Source organism: Cynocephalus volans, chromosome 13, assembly GCF_027409185.1.
Source record: "Cynocephalus volans isolate mCynVol1 chromosome 13, mCynVol1.pri, whole genome shotgun sequence".
Lineage (NCBI taxonomy): Eukaryota > Metazoa > Chordata > Mammalia > Dermoptera > Cynocephalidae > Cynocephalus > Cynocephalus volans.
This window is the reverse complement of record NC_084472.1, coordinates 32325806-32348292: the sequence shown is the minus strand read 5'-3', so window position 1 is coordinate 32348292 and position 22487 is coordinate 32325806. Positions and strand designations below refer to the sequence as shown.

General features: G+C 42.6%; 1 protein-coding gene across 1 annotated transcript in view; it reads right to left on the bottom strand.

The window, feature by feature from the left end:
- FHOD3 (formin homology 2 domain containing 3) overlaps positions 1-22487 on the bottom strand; it is a 478616-nt gene that overhangs the window by 249843 nt on the left and 206286 nt on the right. The window contains exons 4-5 of the mRNA XM_063076795.1: positions 9178-9245; positions 2674-2779 (exon numbers count right to left, since the gene is read on the bottom strand). Coding sequence (XP_062932865.1) covers positions 2674-2779; positions 9178-9245 — 174 coding nt within the window. The remainder of the gene's footprint in view (positions 1-2673; positions 2780-9177; positions 9246-22487) is intronic.

Here is a 22487-nt window from a genome sequence, read left to right as displayed (position 1 = left end):
TAACCATGAAAACATGGAGCTTCCTCATATTTTAGGACGATCTATCTGCAGCAAGGGTCTTAGCTCGCTGCCATTTTCTACGCAGTCAGAGAAGCAACAGGTGATTGACAGGGCTGTCTCCTGGTCATGAGTGAGCATTCCAATACTTAAATATTTGGTAATTACCTCTGGTACCTTTCTGGTACAGATCAGAACACTACAAATTAATTCATAAACCACTGCAACTTCATGATGAACACTCACTAAGGTAGAGAGCCTAGGTGAAGTTCCCTAGGTCAACACCATCTTCCATTGTAGGGAAGTACAATTCACACTGCTCACCATGTGGGACCTCAGGCAGCCATGAAGCTTAACCTGCCCCCTGTACAAGGACTCCCTGGTCGGTGGGAGGCACTCACTGCCTCAGACCAGGCCACTCTCTGCTGCTCACTGGAAAGGGCTTTCTCAGCTGTGCTGTGTTCACTCTTCCTAACTCCCTCTATGTGGCCAAGGCTGATAACCTTCAAGCCCACAGCCACATCTCTCTGCTGCCTCCCTCAGAGTGCAGGAAGCCACTCACCTTGCCTGCCTCCCCTACAGCTACAAGTGGTCATGTGATCCAGTTCTAAACCATGTGCAGTTTGGGGAGTGAAAGGCACTCTGACAAAAGTTTTGCCTTCTTGATAAAAGGGGCTGACCACAGCTGGCAGAGCCCCCCTTCTCGCCCAGGTGAGATAACCACCACAGAAACAATAGATGCTCCTAGACGAGGTTCAGAAGAATAAAGATGAACACGTAGATGGCTATAATGTTAGTTCTATAGAGAGGTACTGGGTATGAATTTTTTTTTTTTTTTGGTAAAGTTAAAATGATGTACTCTAAACATTAACAAATAAATATACTGACAGTTTGGACCCACTATTCAGAATTACGCAATTTTAGGCATATCTCCCGTCACGTGGTTCAACTTATGAATGTCCATATTATGACTGACCTGGAAAACAGTAGTGGAAGTTCTCCCTCCCTTATTCCCATGCCTTCCCCTATTCTAGATGTTGGACCAGTGTGAATGGAAACATGATGAGAATCCAGGCTGCACCCATCTCTCTAGACACACAACCACAGCTGAATCTGGACACAACATAGCAGGACAAAACTTAAGTTTGATCTGTCTACACACACCGCAACAGCTTACATCTAAATATTTAAATTACATGAAGGAGAGAAATCATAAAATGCATCAATAAAGCATCGCTGCTGACAACCTATAATCGAGCATCTAAGTCTAGGAAAAGACTGAATGCAGACTAAAGCAGTCGACTCACAAAGCTGCCACGTGCACACCACAGAGCAGCATAGTGAGGGGCCGGGAGCTCTCCCACTCTCGTACACATTTGGCATTTATCAACACCAACGAAAACAGCACTGACTTGAACACACAACCTTAATTTTTTTTTTTTTTTTTTTTAAAACAAGCCATAAGTTTTCTCTGTTGCTCTTGCTTCTTGTTGCAGCGGCTCTCCAGGAGCAGGCACAGGGAGAAGGACTGAGCGTTCTGATCTGATGTGCTGGATGGCACACGGAACACGAGGAAAACGAACGGCAACGTGACTGCTTCAGTCTGCCTGTCTCATTCAACTCTAACCATGGACAACTCACACTAAATCACACTTTTCTTGTATTTTTCCTTTATTCAAGGGGAAAGAAAAAAGAAGGTTTGGGTTTTTCTTTTTCTTATATGAACAACAAACATGCAGTTTGTGGGATCACAGACACAGATACAGAAGGGACCAGTAGAACTGTGACCAGTCTTGACATGTTCCAGTGCCTGGGCACAGCCACAGCCTGACACACTAGGGGGTAGTGACATTATTAGGCAAAATGCACGCCTTGAGTATCAATTTTTCTCAACTGCAAAATGGAGATAATATTGAACTGTACGAAATTTCTCCTTTTGTAGGTCAATAACTGTTAACAGTAATTTCATATGATCAAATCTAATAATTCCTGACCTGCCTATTCACAGTGTTGTTGTTTTTTTTGTTTTTTTTTTTAACAGAATCAAATAAAATTATTTATATGAAGGTGCAGGAAAAAATCTACAACTATAAAAAGACCATTAACTTTATGAACTGGAACAGGAATCAGTACTTCAAACTCCACATGTGTGCACTGCTTTTTTATAAGTGAAATTATGGAGGAAGCTTTCAGAGTCACTCCTTAAAATACAAGTTCCCAGGCCCACTCCAGACCTACTGAGTCAGAAACAGGAGGAAACAGTAAGGAGCATGCACTTCTGACAAGAGCCCCAGGTGATCATTCAAGGTAAAGAAAATATCTTTTCCCAACAAATAAATCGGCCTCTTTAGTTTTGAGTGACTTTCTGCTTAAGTGCAGGCTCTACCCAAACTCATTTAGTGTGTTCCTCTTCTCATCAAATAAAAAAACCTAATGAATAGTTCATTCTTTTTTTTCTTAACAATCTGGAAAAGACTCCAGGTGAAAGTCAGTAAATTAGCTCGGTCACCTGTTAACTGTCTGGAATTGATAAATCCTCATGAAGATATCATACCTTGTCAGTGTCTTTACCACCTTACCCCTGAATCTGTGTCCTTTACAAAGCTCTCTTTACAAAGTCAAATCCAGACCTCCCCTGCACCTGGGCGTCCGCTGCGCCCGGAGTCATGGACTTACCCCTCAGGATGTAGTTCTGATAGTTCTGATCAGCCTCAGCTCCCACCTTGATCAAACACGTCAGACCTTCAGCCACTACAAATTCATGCACCAAATCCTTGTCATCCTGGCAGGAAAGAAGAAAAAAGACTTCAAATACTGTCCATCTTCCATGAGGCTGTGCTATTAAAACTATACAAGCCTTTGAAGACAGGATGACCCCGAAAGATTGTTCTGCTCTATTCAAATGAAGCATCTTAACTGTCGCCAGAGGAATTTTACAACCAGTCATTTACATCGTCACTTGCCAAAGACCAATTAATTGCCCGCCCCCTGGGCAACTAATAAAGATAAGGTAAATGAATCTCCTGACTATCACAAATATTTATAGTGTTCTGTTTCTTCATTCTTCAAAAATGACCAGCCTCCACTCCCCCACAGGTCCCAAGGGACTGGCCACATGAAGCTCACCGGGTTTTAACCACAGCGAACATTCTATCGCAACACAGACCATCAAGCGAAGGACTCAGCCACGCCTGTGTTCCAAAGATAGTTCTTCAGAATAGTGGTTACAAGGGGCTTGAAAATGCTACGGACCTAAGGAAGCAGTTTCTCCGACCTCCAGCATGTGGGGCTTGCAGGACAAGCAAGGAAGCAAGCACAGGACCAGATCTGGAACCACTGCACCATCCAGCAGGAGAACCACCTTGGCTTACACACCCACTCACAGAAGGCAGGACATGGGAGGAACCTCAGAGGTCATCTAATCCAGTGGTTCTCAAAGAGAGGTCTCTAGATGAAGACCAAAACCGACCAGCGGCAAGTGCATCACCTGGTAATTTATTAGAAATTCAAATTACTCGGCCCCACCCCAGACCTCCTAAACAGGAAGCTACAAGAAAGGCCCAGCAACATGTTTAATATACCCTCCAGGTGATTCCAAGGTGCTCAGATGGTTCTCACCCCTGACTCACATTAGAATCATCTTGGGGTTTTAAAAAGGGATAGTGAGCAGGACCCTACCCAGATGGATTTAATTAGAATTTCCAGGGTAAGGCCCAGCCTCTGCTATTAAATTCCCTAGGAAATCCTGAAGAACAGCTCCTTCAAGAACCACTGATCTGATATTATTTTCTCCTTGCAGATGAAGACATGGAGACTCAAGAGTGGCAAACCAATTTGGCCAAGATCACTTAACTCCATCAGGCCAGCCCCCAAGCCCAGTCGTTTTTCTGTAGTACCAAGTGCTGTGGAGCTCTATGAGAGGGAATTTTCCACCACTGTTTTCCTCAATTGAAGTTGGGAAAGTTCCTCAGCTGGACAGTGCCTTGTCTCAAACACATTTAGGATAAGGCTGGGACATTCGTCTTAAATTATAACAACAGAGCAAAAATAAAAAACCTCAGTGATGTAAATAGTAGAAAGCTTGATGGAATAATGGCAGGTTATTATTATAGGAATAGTCAGCAACCATGGTTTATCTCCAAAAGAGAAAAAATAATTTCGGTGAACTGGCATAACTCTGATCCTACATGAAATCAGCCCCTTATTTTGATTTTATGGCATTTTCCAATTATATTGATGGGGGACTTGAGCTAAATGTGGGCAGGCACAGCAAAGGCTCCCTTTGAACTGAGAAAGCACGCTAAAGGGTCAGAGCCGGCTTGGGGGGAGGGTGGGTGAGCAAGGCCCTGAAAGTAATGAGAGACAGCTGTGTTAACTCAGACTTTAAGATAATCATGGCTTTGGACGAAAAAGAAAATGGGACAATATCACGAGTTTTTGGAAAATTACTTTACACTCATATGTATAAAGGAAATAAAAAATAATTCTTTCTCCATCCATATCCTTTTCCACCAGCATATGTGAAAAGTGAACATTTAGATGAGCTCATGTCTAGTCAGAAAGTTTTTCCAAGCGTGTAACAAATGTTTATTACTTTAACTAAAACTAGATTCACACATGACTTCATGGTGAAAAAGTGAGAACAAGCTCTCAAGAAACCACTCAAACTAATCACTAATATTAATATAGCAGAGAATTGACTGTCTGGCAAAGGCACTCGGAAAGAACACTGGAGAGGCGAGACAGTGTTTATAAAAATAATTCAGAACCTTAACTAAAATTTACGCACATATGAAGATAAGGCACTTAGGAAAGAGAATTTTGTGGATAATAAATGTGGGAAAAATCTTCCAAACTGGTAATATACTAGATCTTAAATATATATCCTAAAATATATAGGCATTAATAAATGATTTTTAAAACGCTGGTTTCAGACTAGAAATGAAATCAAAATGTTAACACTAACTGATAAATGATTATTGCTGCATTTCAGAATTTTCTACAATAACCCTTCATTAACCAGTGATCATTTTTTCTTAATGCCTTTTGGTCAAGGAATATTCAACCCAATCCAAACGACTAATGACTCTGTTTTTTAGGCCCTTACAGTCTAGTTTCAAAAAGAACCTCCACACCTAGAAAACACAGGCAATGATGGAGATGGGGACCCACGGGTATGCAAGGTGGTAATCCAAGCCCCAGACAGCTTGCTGCCTATGTAATCCGGTTAATCCCCCAGGCATCGCTGCCCTGTGGTTGAGTGCTGTTTTGTGCATATGTGTGTGGTCTTCCAAACAGACTGTAAACTTCTGGCAGTGAACACCTTCTTCCTTGCCTACAGAGCACCAGCAAGGTTATTCAAAAACATTTGTTTAATGAATAAACAGTAGAAATGGTGGCCCTGAGAATTCAGAGGACGCACACTACTAGTGAGCTTGGTTAAAGTGATGGGCAACAAGAATCTAAACATGTTTGTTCTTGTTTTTAACTTTTTCAATTTAGAAAACTTTAAACATATGCATAAGACAGCAGAATAGTCTGGTGAACCCCAGGTGCCGATCAACTTGTGCCAATCCTGTTTCATCTATCATCCTTCCCAACCCCCACCATATTAATCTGAAGGAAATCTCAGATATCACATCATTTAATCCATAAATATTCCAATGTGGACTCATAATAAAAAATACTTTCTAAATATATTATCAAATGTCTAATCAGTGACCAAATTTCCAACTGTCTCATAAATACTGTTTTTTACAGTTTTATTAGGATCCAAATAAGATCTATACAAAACAATTAGTTGATATGACTCAAACATCTTTTAATTCATGGTTCTCTCCATCTCTCTCTCTCTCTTTTTTTTTTTTCTTGAAATTTATGTGCTGAAGAAGCCAGGTCATTTGTCCTGTAGAGTAGCCCACAGTCTGGATTTTATTGATTACACCCTGTGTTTAGCATGTGCCTCTGTCCTAGATCATTTATAAATTGCATATAGAGGCATGACTGGACCCAGAGTTGACTTTGTTGGCTTGACCACATCATCAGTGTAATTTGTATTTCCATCAGGAGGCATGTAATACCTGGGTGTATCTTGTTTCTGTCACATCAGCACCCCTTGATGATCAATATGTTGATCCATTCATTCATCAGGGGCTGCAAATAGTGATACTCTAATTCTATTACTCCTCCTAATTAGCTAGAATAGTTCTATAAACAAGATCTTCCCTCAACTTCAGTCTGATATCCTAAAGTTCATATATGAAAAGGCAATATAAATGTGAGATTCTAAAACTATTCACCCATTTTCAAAATATGAGCTAGTTCACTAGCATTTTCCAGTAATGAGCTAGTTTATTAGTATATTTTGCCTTCATTTAGCCAATCCATTGTTATTTTTTAGTATCATTATGAACCGAATTCAAACTTATTTGATATGTTTCAATCTCCTGCAATTATTATCCTTACTGATGCCTATTGCCCCATCTTTGGCCAGACAGTGGGAGACCCTTCAACTTGCTTCTGAGGTCTTTTTGCAATAATCCTTGTAGTATTCAATAGCATCCTTGCTCTCTGTTTGACAAGATGTTCCAAGTTTATTCTATCATATTTCCTTCTCCCAACTTGGCATCAGCCACTTCTCCAAGGAGCTCTGGTTCCTTCTGGTGTTTTAGACCACGATCTCATTGTTAGTGGTGCTTTCTGCTAATGAATTCATCATTACTTCTAGTTCTTTTCAATAAACAGAGCTAGAAATATGCTTATTTGTTTGTTGGTTTAAGATTTATATACCACAGGTTCATTCTGATATTTCCAATTAAATTCAGGAATACACAGTTTTTAACTTAAGAATCTTAATTTTTAAGAACTCTAAGATGGACAGAATTAGAATCACACATGCACACACACACCATTCTCAGAATAGTAACACCAACACTATCACCACCAATACGATTGCTGTAGATCTTTTTTTTTTTTTTTTGGTAGTTCTTTTTGTTCTTAGTGTACATCCTACTACAAGTGCACAAAGTACAGTGTTTTAAAGTCCCTCCTGCCTGTGTGGTTCTGTCACCAACTGTATACTCAATCAGGTGTGAAAGAAGTCAAGGCTGAACAGTGGAAGGACTGAGGTAGGGTGAGGGGTGGCATGAGCATGGCCCTCTAGTGCTACAGGAAGGGTCCAGCCCAACTACAGTGGGGATCTGAGTTGGAGAGGAGGGCAAGATGGAGGGTGAGGATGTTTTGCTTTGCTCAGCTAAGTAGCAGGAATACACAGAGGAGACACACTGGAAGTGGAGATTTGGGAGAATTAATTAGATAGCTTAACATTAACTAAATTAAGAGACAGGAAAGACTGAAGACATCTACATCTGCTAGAAGACTATTCAATCCACCCAGTTCATTTGTTTATTAAGTGGTCCTAGATACGATGCTAGGCACCAAAAAGCTGGTGACGAAATCCAGGGAATTCACAGACAAATGGACTCAGACAAGTGCCCTGTGGCATCCTCAGTTCTGTACTAGGGGTAAGCACAGCGTACTTTAAAAGTATTTGGAAGGGCCCTGACTAGGATGAGGGGTCATTTAGAGAGAGGATCCCTGGCAGAAGAAGATACAAGGAGGAAAGCTAAGAGACATGAGGAGTGGATGTGGGGTGACAAAACATTCTGGGATGGGATCTATAGGTCCAGGGGCAGAGGTGCAGAACAGAGAAGGCATGACTTGCTCTTGGGATGCATCTGCAGAGGAACTTAGAATGCTGCCAAGGACAAAGAGGTGGGCAGCAGTGGCCAGATCAAGAAGGGCTTCCATGTTATCCTGAGAAATTCAGATGTAACCAGAAGTCAACATGCAACCAGCAAGAAAAAGACTCCTTCAAATCCATCTAGTGGGAAGCTAAGAATGGACCACATTGGAGAGCACCAAAAGCAGGCAGTGCCATGGGCAGCTGGTGCAATTTTCCAAGTGAGAAAAGGACAGGCCTGATCCCAGGCAGACCTTAACCCCAAGGGCATTTCTGAGATGTGCAGCATGACAAAACAACAGGGCACCAAGTCTAGACCCACGGAAGTCAGAAATAGAGAATGGTGGGCTTGTCTCCAGAAATGTTGACATGAAGAAGGGACCCTGTTCTGGGAAAAAGAGAACAGCATAATTGAACAGGTTTAAGAATGGGACGAGAACGTGCAGAAGGGATGGACTTTGGACCAGCCTTTTTGCCCATTCCCTCTTAGACAGGCAGAAACCCACTCTGGCTAGAACGACCACTGACAAAATCTTTTAAGGATGTGGATAAGATGGGAACTGAAGAGAAGTAGAATACACCCTAGAGTCCAAAATCATAACAGAAAGGAACGTAGACAGCCGCAAGTTCAATGAAAAGGCTGTCTTCTCCACTCGTCCATCTCCCGACCCTGCCCCCTCTGCAGACCCCCGTGGGTGATCATCTGCACACCTGTCCTAGTTTTCTCCACTAAGCCAGTGACTTTCTCAGGGTGGGGATTGAGGGGAGGCTTAGGAAGCACCCAAGAGAGAGACTGGCACAGGTGAGCAAGGGAGCACATCCACAACAGCATAGTTTATAATAGCAAAATACCGGAAATTAACCAACCTGTCTGCCAGTAGAAGAATAAACAACACAACTGTGCTTTATTCATACAACGCAATCCTCAAGCAGAGCTACATAAGTCACGCCTACTTCTATCTCACTCTTAGGAAGTAAGCTGAAGTAGGACACATGCAACATAACATATATATATAGTTTCTACAGAAGAACTTCATATATTGTTGGTGAATATTTAACATTAGGATAGAAACATGCATGTGCACCAGGAACACCAAATTCCACAATCAGTAGAGAGGGGGCCAGGTGTGGGGTGGGAAGAGTGTGGTTGGTACTGGGGAACGGAACACAGGTCTTCAATTATGTCTATAGCAGCCTTTTCTTTTGAAAAACTGTTAGTAAATATGGAAAAATGTTATGATTTGATAAAGTTGTCTTTTCATTAAGTTCGAAATATTTGATATGGTAAAAATCCTCTTGACTGATATTCTGACCTAATATACATTGCAATCTAAAGCGACTTCCCTTTTGTAGTAAGTACAGGTGTAGTCTTGTCTGTGTCTAATTCCACAGCAATGCAAAAGCAGGAACAAAGAGTTTGGTTTTTTTTTACTTTTTACCTGAAATATCTGCTTCAGGGAGAAAAGGGCCCTTCTTAAATCTCGTCCACTGGAGTTGTACAGTTTTTCTGAAATAAAGAATACAACATATAAAATTAATTAAACTCACTCAACAGATGGTAAAAACACAGAGAGGATATGAACAGTAACAGAACTTGCACTGGAAAGGTAATGGAAATTTCTCCATTCCATTTAGGATACAGACTCACCTCCAACAGTGTAAGACTGTTTCATACACACGTCTGGTCTGTTACTGGTGGCAGGGAGAGGGATTGTGGAGCTGTGGAGAAGGATACCCAGACTTGCACCCTCAGCTCCCAGCCTCCCTCTCTCCAGATCTCTTTCAGCTGTTTACAGCCTCTATTTTCCAGTTTATGGACTATTTCCACTCGGCCAACCATATCCAGAAAATCGACGCCACCCATCATCCTCCCACTTCACTCCTCCCCTGCCCTACAGCCCCAGCACCTCCCGCTTGCTGCACCTGAGCTCAGAACAACTGCGGTACTTCCCTTTCCCTGGGGTCTCCTGGTTGTCTTAAGCACCCCTGTGGGCCCAGGGTTCTCTAGGCAGCCCAAGAGACCCAAGGGCAGCACGGTGGCTCTGCAGACTGACTGCCTCCCTTTAGGCAGGAAGCAGCCCTTGCTCCACCTGAGCCCAGCTGCTCACTCATGCTCAAGGATGGGTCCTGGCCCGAAGCAAGGCAGATGTGGGAGCCCTGCCTCAATGTTCTCTGGCGTAAGACTCAGGGTGACTTCTATAACCCCATTGTAGTTGGTCCCATTTCACAGGTACAGTTAGTCCAGAACGTGTGAAGGAGGCGAGCTCAACACAGGCCTCAATCCTCCAGACTCACCATACAGCACTAGAGAGAGATGAGTAGGCCACGGTGACCAGCTGGCCAGTGGGGTAGTGCTACAAGGTGCTAAAGATGCACAGGAGGAAGGGAGAGCCTAGTTCTGGTGTACGCAGGATGCCTGACAGCAAGGATTCTGCTCAGCTTCCCAGCACCCATGCTTGGTCCTGACCCAGGTGGCTCAGGTGCATAGGGCTGCATTTCTAATGCCAGATACCAGACTTCCCCAGTAGAACCACCCAACATAGACCTACTGAGCACCTGGCCACTGTCCTAGGCACTGGAGGTACAACAGTGAACAGTGGAATTAGTAAGAGCAAAGACTGACTAAATGATCACACTGCCTGCATTCCAAACCTAGTGTCACCACCCTCTAGCTATGTGACCTTGGGAAAAGCACTTTACCTCTAAGCCTTGGATTCCCCATCTGTAAAATGGTAATGGACAACAGTCAATTTAAAGGAAAATGGTTTCAGTGTTAAATCAAGCACTTATATGACACAGTGGAACACAAAATCATTTAAAATTAGATAGAATAAAAGAGTTCAAAACAATGTCATGCTGGTGACTGGACCACATTAGGCTTCAATTCCAGCCGGGGGGGGTTGGGGGGGTAAGTATAGAGTCATACCCTCCTCTTGTGTGAGTGTCATGACCTTGAGTGGAAAGGCATAGACCACATGAATCTAGAAGTGCTTGCACAAGTCAGATTATGTAAAGGAGGTACCTGCTTTGCACGGTCGTGCTGGAAGTGGACAGGTCCCCATCTAAAAGGGATTTAAAAGGACACAGAGTAGGTAGGGCTCAGCATTTGCATGGAAGTAGCTATTTCAAAGGCCTCACCATGGACATCTTGCCATTTGGCAAAGACCAGAAGAGTTGGGTGGAAATGACCACCTGATAGTATCACCGCCCCATTTAAACCCTTTAGTGGCTGTCTGTTGTACTCAAAATGAAAGCTCAAATCCTTTGCATGGTCTGCCAAGCCTTTGGCATGCAGCCCTGCCCCCCCCAACCCTTACTAAAGTAGAACCCAGCGGTCTCTGTGGTGATCACTCCTTCCAGCCAGATTTATCTTATCCAGGAAGAACACTGGTAGAAGGGAGTCGATTCCCGGTATCTCTTTATAAAGCAATAAGGCTCGCATTTGACTTCCCTGCTTAAGTATACCACCAGATGACAGAAATATGTCATACGTGGACTCAGAATATCACAGTTAGAGTCACCTTTAGTTACTAGTGATCTGTCATGGCTTCTGATTCATCTAAATGAAGATTATGGTTAGTTGTTAAGGTTTTACTATTTGGCGCTATAGTCAAAATAATCAATTTTTAAAACAGGAACTAAGTCCTAATAGAAACAAAATTAGCTGAGAACAACTGCTACTATTTTGTTGAGGATTTTTGCATCTATATTCATGAGAAACATTGATCTACAGTTTCCTCTTCTTGCAATGGTGTTGATATTGCAGCAATGCTCCTCGCGAGTTAGGAATATTCCTTCCTCTTTCACTTTCAGAAAGAGTTGTGGGCTTAGTATTATTTATTCCTTAAATCTCTGGCAGAATTCACTGAAGCCACCTGAGCTTAGAGTTTTCTTTGTTGAAAGGTTTTTAACTATGAATTCAATTTCTTCAATTAATATAGGACTATTCTAATTATCTATTTCTTCTTGAATGAACTTTGGTAATTTGTGTCTTTTGAGACATTTGTACATTGCATTTAAGTTGTTAATTGCATGGGCATAAAGTTGTTCATAATAACCCCTGTCATCTTTTTTTGACTATAATAGCAATATCCTCTCTTTTATACCTGATATTTGTAATTTGTGTCTTCTTTTTACTTATCGGTGTGGCTAGAGATCAACTTTATTGATCTTTTCAAATAATCAGCTCTTTTTTTTTTTAGAAGTGAAAAGCTCTTGGATTTTAATTCCAAACCTGCTTTAAGTAACTGTGTAAACATGAGCAAGTTACATGAGATCTCAGAGTCTCATTTTGGGCATCTTTAAAAAGGAAATGCTAGTTTAGTGTTACGTCCAAGATGCTGAGGAGTATTTTTTTTTTTTTTAATTTTATTTTGTTGATATACATTGTGGCTGATTATTGCTCCCCATCACCAAAACCTCCCTCCCTTCTCCCCCGCCCCCCCCAACAATGTCCTTTCTGTTTGGTTGTTGTATCAACTTCAAATAATTGTGGTTGTTATATCTTCTCCCCCCCCCCCCCCCCGGTTTTTGTGTGTGTGTGTGAATTTATATATTAATTTTTAGCTCCCACCAATAAGTGAGAACATGTGGTATTTCTCTTTCTGTGCCTGACTTGTTTCACTTAATATAATTCTCTCAAGGTCCATCCATGTTGTTGCAAATGGCAGTATTTCATTCGTTTTTATAGCTGAGTAGTATTCCATTGTGTAGATGTACCACATTTTCCGTATCCACTCATCTGATGATGGGCATTTGGGCTGGTTCCAACTCTTGGCTATTGTAAAGAGTGCTGCGATAAACATTGGGAAACAGGTATACCTTCGACTTGATGATTTCCATTCCTCTGGGTATATTCCCAACAGTGGGATAGCTGGGTCGTATGGTAGATCTATCTGCAATTGTTTAAGGAACCTCCATACCATTTTCCATAGAGGCTGCACCATTTTGCAGTCCCACCAACAATGTATGAGAGTTCCTTTTTCTCCGCAGCCTCGTCAGCATTTATCGTTCACAGTCTTTTGGATTTTAGCCATCCTAACTGGAGTTAGATGGTATCTCAATGTGGTTTTGATTTGCATTTCCCGGATGCAGAGTGATGTTGAGCATTTTTTCATATGTCTGTTAGCCATTTGGATATCTTCCTTAGAGAAATGCCTATTTAGCTCTTTTGCCCATTTTTTAATTGGGTTGCTTGTTTTCTTCTTGTAAAGTTGTTTGTGTTCCTTGTATATTCTGGATATTAATCCTTTGTCAGATGTATGTTTTGCAAATATTTTCTCCCACTCTGTTGATTACACTATTTTGTTTTGGTTTATTCCTATTGCTTTTCTGATTTCTGTTTCATTGATCTCTTTCTTCTGTTTCCTTCAGGTTTAATTCCTTCTCTTCTTCTAATTTCATAAAGTAGAAATTTAACTAATTGATTTGAGTACTTTTTCTTTTCTAATATAAGTATTTAATGCTATAAAGTTCTCTCTAAGCAACGCTTTAGGTGCTTCCTGCAAATTTTGATATATTGTGTTTTCATTTTCATTCAATACAAAATTTTATTAATATTAAATATTTCATTCAATTCAAAAGGAAGTGACTTAACTCTGAGATTTTTTTTGACTCATGGTTTATTAGAAGTATATTGTTTAATTTCCAAATATTTGGGGATTTTCCAAATATCTTTCTGTCCTAATTTCTAATTTACTTTCTTTATGATCAGAACATATACTTTATATCAATTCTTTTAGATTTGTTAAGGCTTATTTTATGGCACAGAATATGGTATCCTAGTGAATGTCTTCAAGTACACTTGAAAAGAACATATGTATTCTGCTGTTATTGGGTTGACTATTCTATAAATATCCCCTGGGTCAAGTTGAGTGACAGTGTTGTTCAGGCATTCTATATTCTTATTGATTTTCCATGTACTTGTTCTATAGATTAGAGTGAAAGGAGTGTTAAAGTCTCTAAGTAGTATGGTGGATTTGTGCATTTCTTTTCTCAGCTTTATGAGTTTTTGCTTTAGGTGCTTTGAAGTTTTGTTGTTAGGTATGTTCACATTTGGGGTTTGCTATGGCTTCTTGGTGAAGTGACCTTTTATCATTACATAATGTGTCCCTTCCTGGCAATATTCCTTATTTTAAAGTCCACTTTTCTGATATTAATGTGACCACTTTGGGTTAGTGTTTGCATGGTATTTTTTCCATCCTTTTCTTTTGAACATATCTATGTAGAATTTCTTATAGATATAGTTGTGTCTTGTTTTTTATCCACTCTGACAATCTCTGTCTTTCAATTGGTATGCATCACTGTATTATTCACCTCTAGGACATCACAACTGAGTTCTCAGTGTCACTAGAATAGAAAACCTCAGGGAAGCAATTACACCCCTGTCACCCTTTGATAAGAAACATCCCTCTACAAATACCAAAGATGTCTTTGAGTGGTGCCAAAAAACTTTCCCCTTCCCTTTGTGCCAAGTGCCATTTAAGTAAAGCAAACCATAATTTCTGTTTGAGGAGTAAGTACTTTCCATTCCAATTGTCTTTACTTTCCAAAAAAAACCACTTTACAGTCATTTATTTGTTTAAATAAGTCTATTCTAAACAAAACTGAATAATAAAATAGTACTGTTTCCAAAAAATAATTTATTCTTTTATGCAAGAGAATTGTCAATACAGACTTCAGAGAGAGATTCGCAAATTTTAATGTCATTTTATTTTTTAATATCAAAGCTCAAAAGAAGAGCTAATCTATATAAGAATATTATATATTTAGGCTGAAAATGTCCTCTAAAACACTGCTTTTTAATTTTATATACTATAAAGCACTAGGCAAGGTCTAGATCAGAAATCCTACCATGTGGCATTTGTTAAGTTGTAGCTCTTTTTCATCCTTCATACAAATGACTGGCAGTGATATTTCATTTTCACAGACAAAGATACCCTCTCCCAAAGTACTGCAAACCTTTAATTTTTCTGTGCAATCAACATTTTAACAAATGTCATGCATTGGACTCTATGTCACATGAGAGCAATACTGGAGTCATCATCATTATGGTTGAAATAAAAATAATCAAATGTTCATTTAAAGGAATACGACTCTAGAGCACTAATCTTTGGCTAGAGAATTCAATAAGATATTTTCTCTCCACAAAGAACCAATACCATGGTGCAAAATAAAACCTGCAAAATAAAATCATAGTGCTTCATTAAAACTTAAAGTTGCCATCTATTTTTAAAACACAGTGGTACCAAAAAGCCTCTGTGCCTAACCTGACTTGCTCTGTTAATTCTTAACGTACATTTTAGGAGATATCACAGCCTACCTAGAGGTTTAGGAAGGATTAGGACCAAGGATATTTGTAAATTACATATAATTTGTCATTTTACAAGAGGCACAATTTCAGCAGGAATTTCACTGTAGACATCACACCCAAACCAGCGACTGCTGAAAAAGCCCTTTGATGTGGCACAAGAGAGGCCCATGCAGGCCAAAGGAGGACTCTTCCCACCGCCCAGGTCCTGGTTTCCTTGCAACAGTTCTAACAGCACCATGGGAGGTATGGTCTGGAGCATTATTTGCTGGGCAACATTCTGAGTTTAAGAAACCCAGCATCCAGGCTTCGCTATGCAGAAAATCAGACTTACCATGGCTGTGTAGGTCTCCCCTTCAGCTTAGACTAGAGCGAGAAGGGCTTACCTATGAACAGCACCTGGCCTGCCAGCTTCCCAAGAGTGTGCTTGACATCACTCTTGAAGTCATATCCTGCTGAACTCCAACCACTCTTTCTTCAGAGGCAGCCCGTCTATGCAGATTCAGGCATAATTCTCAGCTCGGGGTTACATGGTATGTGCAAGGCTTCCTTGAGTAGGATGACTGATAGCCTTGGCACTCCCTAGTTCTGCAGTCTAGTTCTCTACTCTGCAGACTGTGCTGCCCATGTGATTCTCTCATGTGCATCTGTGGGTTTGTTGTGCGTGTAGATGCATGTACACATATGGCTGCAGCCTGTGGTTAGTGGAGCCAAGCTGGCAGGTCCTCTGGCCCTCCAGCTAACCTGGTACACTGACAATCAGGCAGTGCAAAAAAAAGTAGACTCCATACGTGAAACAGGAAGAGGGGCCTGGAGCCCACCCTAAGCCAGCAAAAAGACAGCTCCAGAGTCTTAACCTTACACAAACCTCACACTTCCCCCATCAGCTCACAGAGGTTCTCTTTTCTCCTCCTTGTCCACCTTGGTTATGAACACATGCCAGCAAGGGTGGGACAACCCCTATCAGGGGAGAGTACGGGGGGAAGCGGGGGATGGTTCCTGCCACTCTGACTCAGTTGGAGAGCTCCAAGTCACAGCATCAGGGAAAAGGTGTCTGAGCAACTAAGAAGTGACTCGTCGGGTCCTTCCTGGTGAATGTCAACAAAACAGTAAAACTCAAAGCTGAAATGTGGGGTTGGGATCAGGCTAGAGTTCTAAAGGCTTGCCATTCTCCTGAAGTTTTGGGACTGCCAGGTGGGAGGTATGCAAAGAGGTCCCCCCAGCACAGCCTCAAGAGGTAGCCAGCAGCTCAGAAGAGCCCAGGCTGCAGAAGGTCCCATGCCAGCTGCAGTGCCAATTCCAACAGCTGTGGATGAGGAGTGGGGAGGAGGCTGCTTATGCCTCCCATATTTTTAGGTCAAGCACAGCCTGTGCATGGCTGATAAATAAATGAAGCTATGTATGCATTTATTCTCCCACTGCCTCCAAATTAAATTTGCTCAAAGTGCAATCATTTGTGTGGCATTAGCCTGTGAGTAAAGGGCAATTAGGAGCCTACATGTGGTGGGGACAAGGAGGTATAACCAGAACATTATTTGATGAAGTCTTTGTAACAGCCCTTCCTATCCTTTCTCTCCATGTTTCTTGCCTTTTAAAATGAACTATGTTCCTTTAATAGATACAATAATGTATTATACTCTAAATGAGCTTATAATAACAAGGAATAGAGGGCAAAAATTAAAAGCCATTGGGGACCGTTCCTGCTTTGTTGTTGGGAAACCTTCTGCGTGGCCCACAAAGAGTGCCGAAATGCACAGCCAAAGGGGTCCCACGCTGCCTGCTCAGCCAAGAGCTCAATGAAGAAAGCTTCAGCATGTGGGGAAAGGAAAACCAGAACGTTAATTAGAAGGAACCAGGGAGAAAATCAAAACCAATTTACATCAGTGAAAGAAAGTGGAGGGGAGGACCAAAATCACCTCTGAGAAGAGAAATAGGAGACTGAAAGATACATCTAGAATATCATGCTTTGGGGCCCATAAAAATCACTGACTTTACGAGTAATAATTACAGCACACCCTTCTCTTCCCAAGTGTCAAACACATTAACCAAGTGCTCCGCGGGAAAACTTAGACCAAGACCTATGAGCCTCTCCTATGCTCAGGGGAGACAATCACTTTCCTTTTTCTCCTGCGCTGCTACAAAATACACCACACTTTGAGAGGAGATTTATTCATAGGCAAAATGCCCATGTCTACACTTAATGCTCCATTTGCACCAGCTATGAAGAATACAACAGTCATAAATTTACAGGTGCCGCATGAGAAACAAGCTCCTCCTCTGCCAGGTGTTGAGTTGTGTGACATCTGCTCTTTAGACTCACCTGTCAGAAAGAGCTGGTGAAGAGCAACTCTGTGAAATGGGACCAAAGACAGCCTGCAGAAAGTCAGCAGCCAGGCTGAGGTGACGCTCTCTCCCTAGCCAGGAAGCACACAACCCAAGTTACTGCCGGCACCACGTGAGTCTGAAGAAGTCCACCCTGGACATTGTTCTCATGAATTCAGTGTGCCTCATGGTATCGCCCAGGGAAACACAGCCCATTTCAACCTGCAGCCCTCGCTTCATTCTTACACGCTGATATTTTATTTTTCATTTTATTTTTGTTGTTTTGCGGGGGGGGGGGGTTGACACATAATTGATTACACATATTTATGGGGTACAGAGTTGAATATCAATACCTGTGTGCAATCTGACATGCTGATGTTTTAAAGAGAAAAGGTAGCATAGTGAAAATTTTATTTTTCAGTGAATAAACTTCTTGGTCAGACTTTGGAAATCTTTTTTTCCCAGTGATTTTTAAACGTTTTGGAGTCAGAGACTCATTTAAACATCTTATACAGGGTGTAAAAAAACATTTCAGACACATGAGATGTTAGTCTAATTTCAGAGGGTGTGGGTGCTAGAAACTTCCTGTGGACTATCAAGAGAGTCTATGGACCACCAAGCAATAATCCTTGATCTAACCCAACAGCTTCATTTTACAGGTGAAGAAACTAAAGCAGAGAGGTGACACAGCTGCTGGCCCAGAGCTGGGAGTGGGGGCTCCTGGAAGTGGGAAGAGTATTTGAAGATGGCTAATAGAAACAGAACTGGACATAGGTTCTGTCTGTACGATAGAAATAAGGTCAACAACTGAGCCACTGAAATGCCCTCACATCCTAACTATGACACTTACGTCACTGTGTAAATCCAGAGAGAAAACACAAACATATGAAAGCAAGGGCTTTTGAGAAGTTGACTCTTCATGTCCGCCTGTAGTGATGACGGTGAGCAGCTGCATGGCGGACCCCCCAGTCAGCCGCAGGGCAGCCCACCCAGCCTGAGGATGGAGAGGCTACATGTGCACCACGACGCGATAAGAGACCTGATAAGACAGGCTGCTTCAGAAGACCTTATTTAAATCCCAATTCCCTTGGATTACGATCACACTTTAAATACTTATTAGTAAAATAATCCTTATAATAACCTTTCTTTTTTTTCTTTTTTCTGACCAGTAAGGGGATCGCAAGCCTCAGGACGGTGTCGTCCGCACCACGCTCAGCCAGTGAGCACACCGGCCATCCCTATATAGGATCCGAACCCGCAGCCTTGGCGCCACCAGCGCCACACTCTCCTGAGTGAGCCACAGAGCCGGCCCCCTTATAATAACCTTTTATTGATTGTTTTCTACCAAGCAGGTACTATGCTGTGCACTAGGGGGATAAATGTAAATGAAGGTAGCCTCAGCCATCAAAAGAATTTATGGCCTAGTGGGGAGACAGACATGTCCCCAAACCATGCTGACATCACATGACAAGGTGACAGCAATACTAAGGGGCCCCAGGTGAGGGAGTGGCAACACCTATGACCCTGGGGCTGGGGAGTGGAAATTCAGATGAGGTGACACTGACAAACTGACCACAGTGAGAAGTGCCATGAGGAAGAGCAAGTAGCAGATACACGGCCCAAACGGCTACAAAACAGAGCAGTTTGTTCAAGGAAGATGGCCACTTGACTGTGACTGGCAGCTCAGCAGGGGTACAGCGGTAAGAATGGCCAGAATGGAGAGACATGGGAGAAACACAGGAGATTCAGCCTGGGAGAGGCCTCATGGGCCCATACTGTAGAGTTTCAAATCTGTCTCACAGGCAGTAACAGAGGGTTCTGGAAGGATTTGAACAGGAGAGGAATCTAATGAGACAGGCTTTTCTTAAGTTCACTGCCAGCATGGCCAGCCAAGGGAGACAAACTGGAGGGCAGAGGGGGTGGGAGCAGAAAACTGGTTAAGAGGCCTCTGGAGTAACCTGAGCCAAGAGGGGATAAGTCTGGATGACAGCGGTGGGCAAATGGCGAGGAGGGGTTGGCTTGAGAAAGATTCAGGGATAGAGCAGACAGAATGTGGGAATGAAGGACTCCCAGGTTTCTAGCTTGGCCACCTGGGTTTGTGGATGAGAGGCCATTCCCTGAGGGATGGGACACTAGAGAAACACAGGCCACTGTTCTGAAATGGACTCTCTCCCGACACCTGAATGCTGTTCTTGACTTTCTGGGAGTCGATCTAGGGTCAGAAGCAGCCTCACTCCCCAGCCTTCATGCACTGTCATGGGCTGGCCTGGAACCGGGTCACCTGTCTCCTCCACCTTGCCCCTCCCTTCTGCCAGGTCAGCTCCTCCATAAAACCCTACACATCCTCCCAAACCCTTCTCTATGGATTCCTAGTATTCACCTAGATTGTAACACTTGTCATGCAGGGTTGGAGTGAGTTTTGATGGTGGTGTCATCTAGTATTTTAATTGTCTCTCTTTTAACCCTACAAATCAGTCACTGTCATTAATTTTTCAGACCCTGTTTGTTTAAATATTCCCAATCTGTAATGATTCTTTTGCAATTCTACCCCCTCACTAAACTGTGATCTTCTTGATGCCAGAGCCTATGAACTTACCTCTATGTCCCCAGCACCTAATACGTCAAGAAATGATTGATTGAATGACCAAGTTGACCAGAAGGGCTGGAAAAACACAGGAGGATCACATGTCATCCAGATTCCCAATGCCCCCAACATCTGGCCTGGTCACAGCTTTACAGGTTAGCCAAACCTAAGACCATTCTGGAGTCTTGCCTTCTGTGAAGGGGCCCAGCACCCCCAAAATACAGTTCCACTCTGCCATGTCCCCTTGGCTGAACTGCCAAAGAAGAAGATATAAATCATATCCTTATTCATAATTGCCAGAACTTCAAAGCATCCAACACGTCCCTCACTGGTGAATGGATAAACAAACTGTAGTACATCCATACAACAGAGAATTAATTACTCAGCAATATAAGAAATGAGCTATGAAGCCATAAAAAGACATAGAGTAAGCTTAAATGCATATTGCTAAGTCAAAGAAACCAGACTGAAAAAGGCTACATACTACATATGGGTGGTCAACTATATGACATTCTGCAAATGGCACAACTATGGAAATAGTAAAAAGATCGGTGGTTGCCTGGGGTTTGGGGAAGGGATAAACAGGTGTAGCACACGGATTTTTAGGACAGTGAAACTATTCGTTATTCTGTTTGACATCTTAATAATGGATACATGTCACTACATTTGTCAAAACCCACAGAATGCACAACACAAAAGTGAACCCTAATGTAAGCTATGGACTTCAGTTAATAATAATGTATCAGTATTGGCCCATCAATTGTAACAAATGTACCACACTCATGCAAGATATTAATAACGGGAAATTGGGGAAGGTTTAGGGAGTATATGGAAACTCTCTGTACTTTTTGCTCAATTTTTTTCTGTAAATAAAACTGCTCCCCACAAAAATAAAAGTCTATTTTAAAAAATCATATCCAAAGGCAAGCCCACAGGAAATGAGAGGCCATGAGCCTGGGGCTTCTGGGGCACAGTTCTTTACCTCCCCTTCTGCACACAGGAGGGCTCAGGCCTGGGACTTGGCATTTCCTGCCACGAATCATCACTCATCTTTCCACACGCACTTCTGTGACCTCCCACACCAGACCCAGCTCATCCACACTGGTTTCCCTCCGGCCCCTGGCAGGGTCTGGCCTGGGTAAGTGTTTGATACACATGACTGATGGGCAGATGTATGTGGTCTGCTTGAGGCCGTGTTCCATTAACCTGGGATCCCTGAAGGAGGGCTCATGGATGAGTTTCAGATGTGTCTGTATCCACTCCGAGTTCCCAAAGGAAAGGGCCCAAATGACTTTTAGCACCCTGAAATGACTTGCAGGACACTTCTCTGCAGCCAGCGGCAGGCAATTCTGACTCCTTCCGCCTTTCCTTCCTTCAAACAATCACTGACAACTTGTCGTGCGGCACAGGCTATGTCAGATAGGAGGGTAAAAAAGACACACAGGCACAATGCAAGTTTTACAAGCTCAAAGTCAGTGGAGAAGATGACTTGTCAACAAAGAGGACAGCCGGGTATTGCAGGTGCTGGAACCCAGGAACGACCAGATGCAGGAGGTCCCCCCTTAATGTAGGAGGCAAGCAGCTTCAAGGAGCTCTGGACCCTGCGGCTGCAAAAGTCTTCACACTGAGCGATTATGTGTCAGGTTGCTTATCTGTCCTTACCATCTGCTGAGCCCCACCCCACTCCCCACCTTCAGGCTGGTTACCTTTGGAACCACTCCCCCATCCTCATCTTCACTGAGGAAGGCAGCCCAGGCAAAGCCATTAATACCTCCATTCTGAATCAGTCCATAGGAAACTCTTTCCCTTTGGATTTCAGGGAGTGGGTTAACTTTGAGGTCTCAACAAAATACACTTCCATTTTCTTCCATCTCTGCATTTCCAACATTGTCCCTTCTCAGAGGCAAAAAGGCTGGAGTCGTCTAGGGGATGCTACTTAATAAACTGGAATTCTGTTTTGAACATGCCTTTTTCCTCCCAGGAGCAAAGAAGTCAGAGAGAGAAGAGTCCTCAGAGACGATGCAGTCCTCACCTCCCTCCATGGAGAAGTGAAACCACTCAGCCAATCCACAGAGAACCCATGCACATGTGCATGAGGGACACATGTCCCCTTGCACCTCGTCCCTCTACAAAGCCTGCTGGCCCTGGGTCATCAGATAACTAGCATCAGAAAGCAGTACAAACACCTGGTGGCAACCCGTGGTATGAAAAGCAGGTGATGAGGGGCATTCACTCTAGTTCTGCCTCCCCTGTCTATCTGCACATCTGTCTCTCCCGGTCCTGTAGAAGGACTGGCTAAACACCCCCTGCCTTCTCCCCCTTTTTTTCTACTCTCCTTATTCCTTAGTTCTCTTCTCCCCTAATTAGGGATCTGGAGAAACTTAAAATACTTTATTGATGGGCTTCTATAATTCCCTTTCTTTGTTTTAAAATTAAGTCTAAGCGTTTGAATGTAGATATTTTCTCAAGATTACATATCTTTCTCCTTCTAGTTCCCTTTTTAAAACAACAAAGAAAGCACACTACCAAGCTGG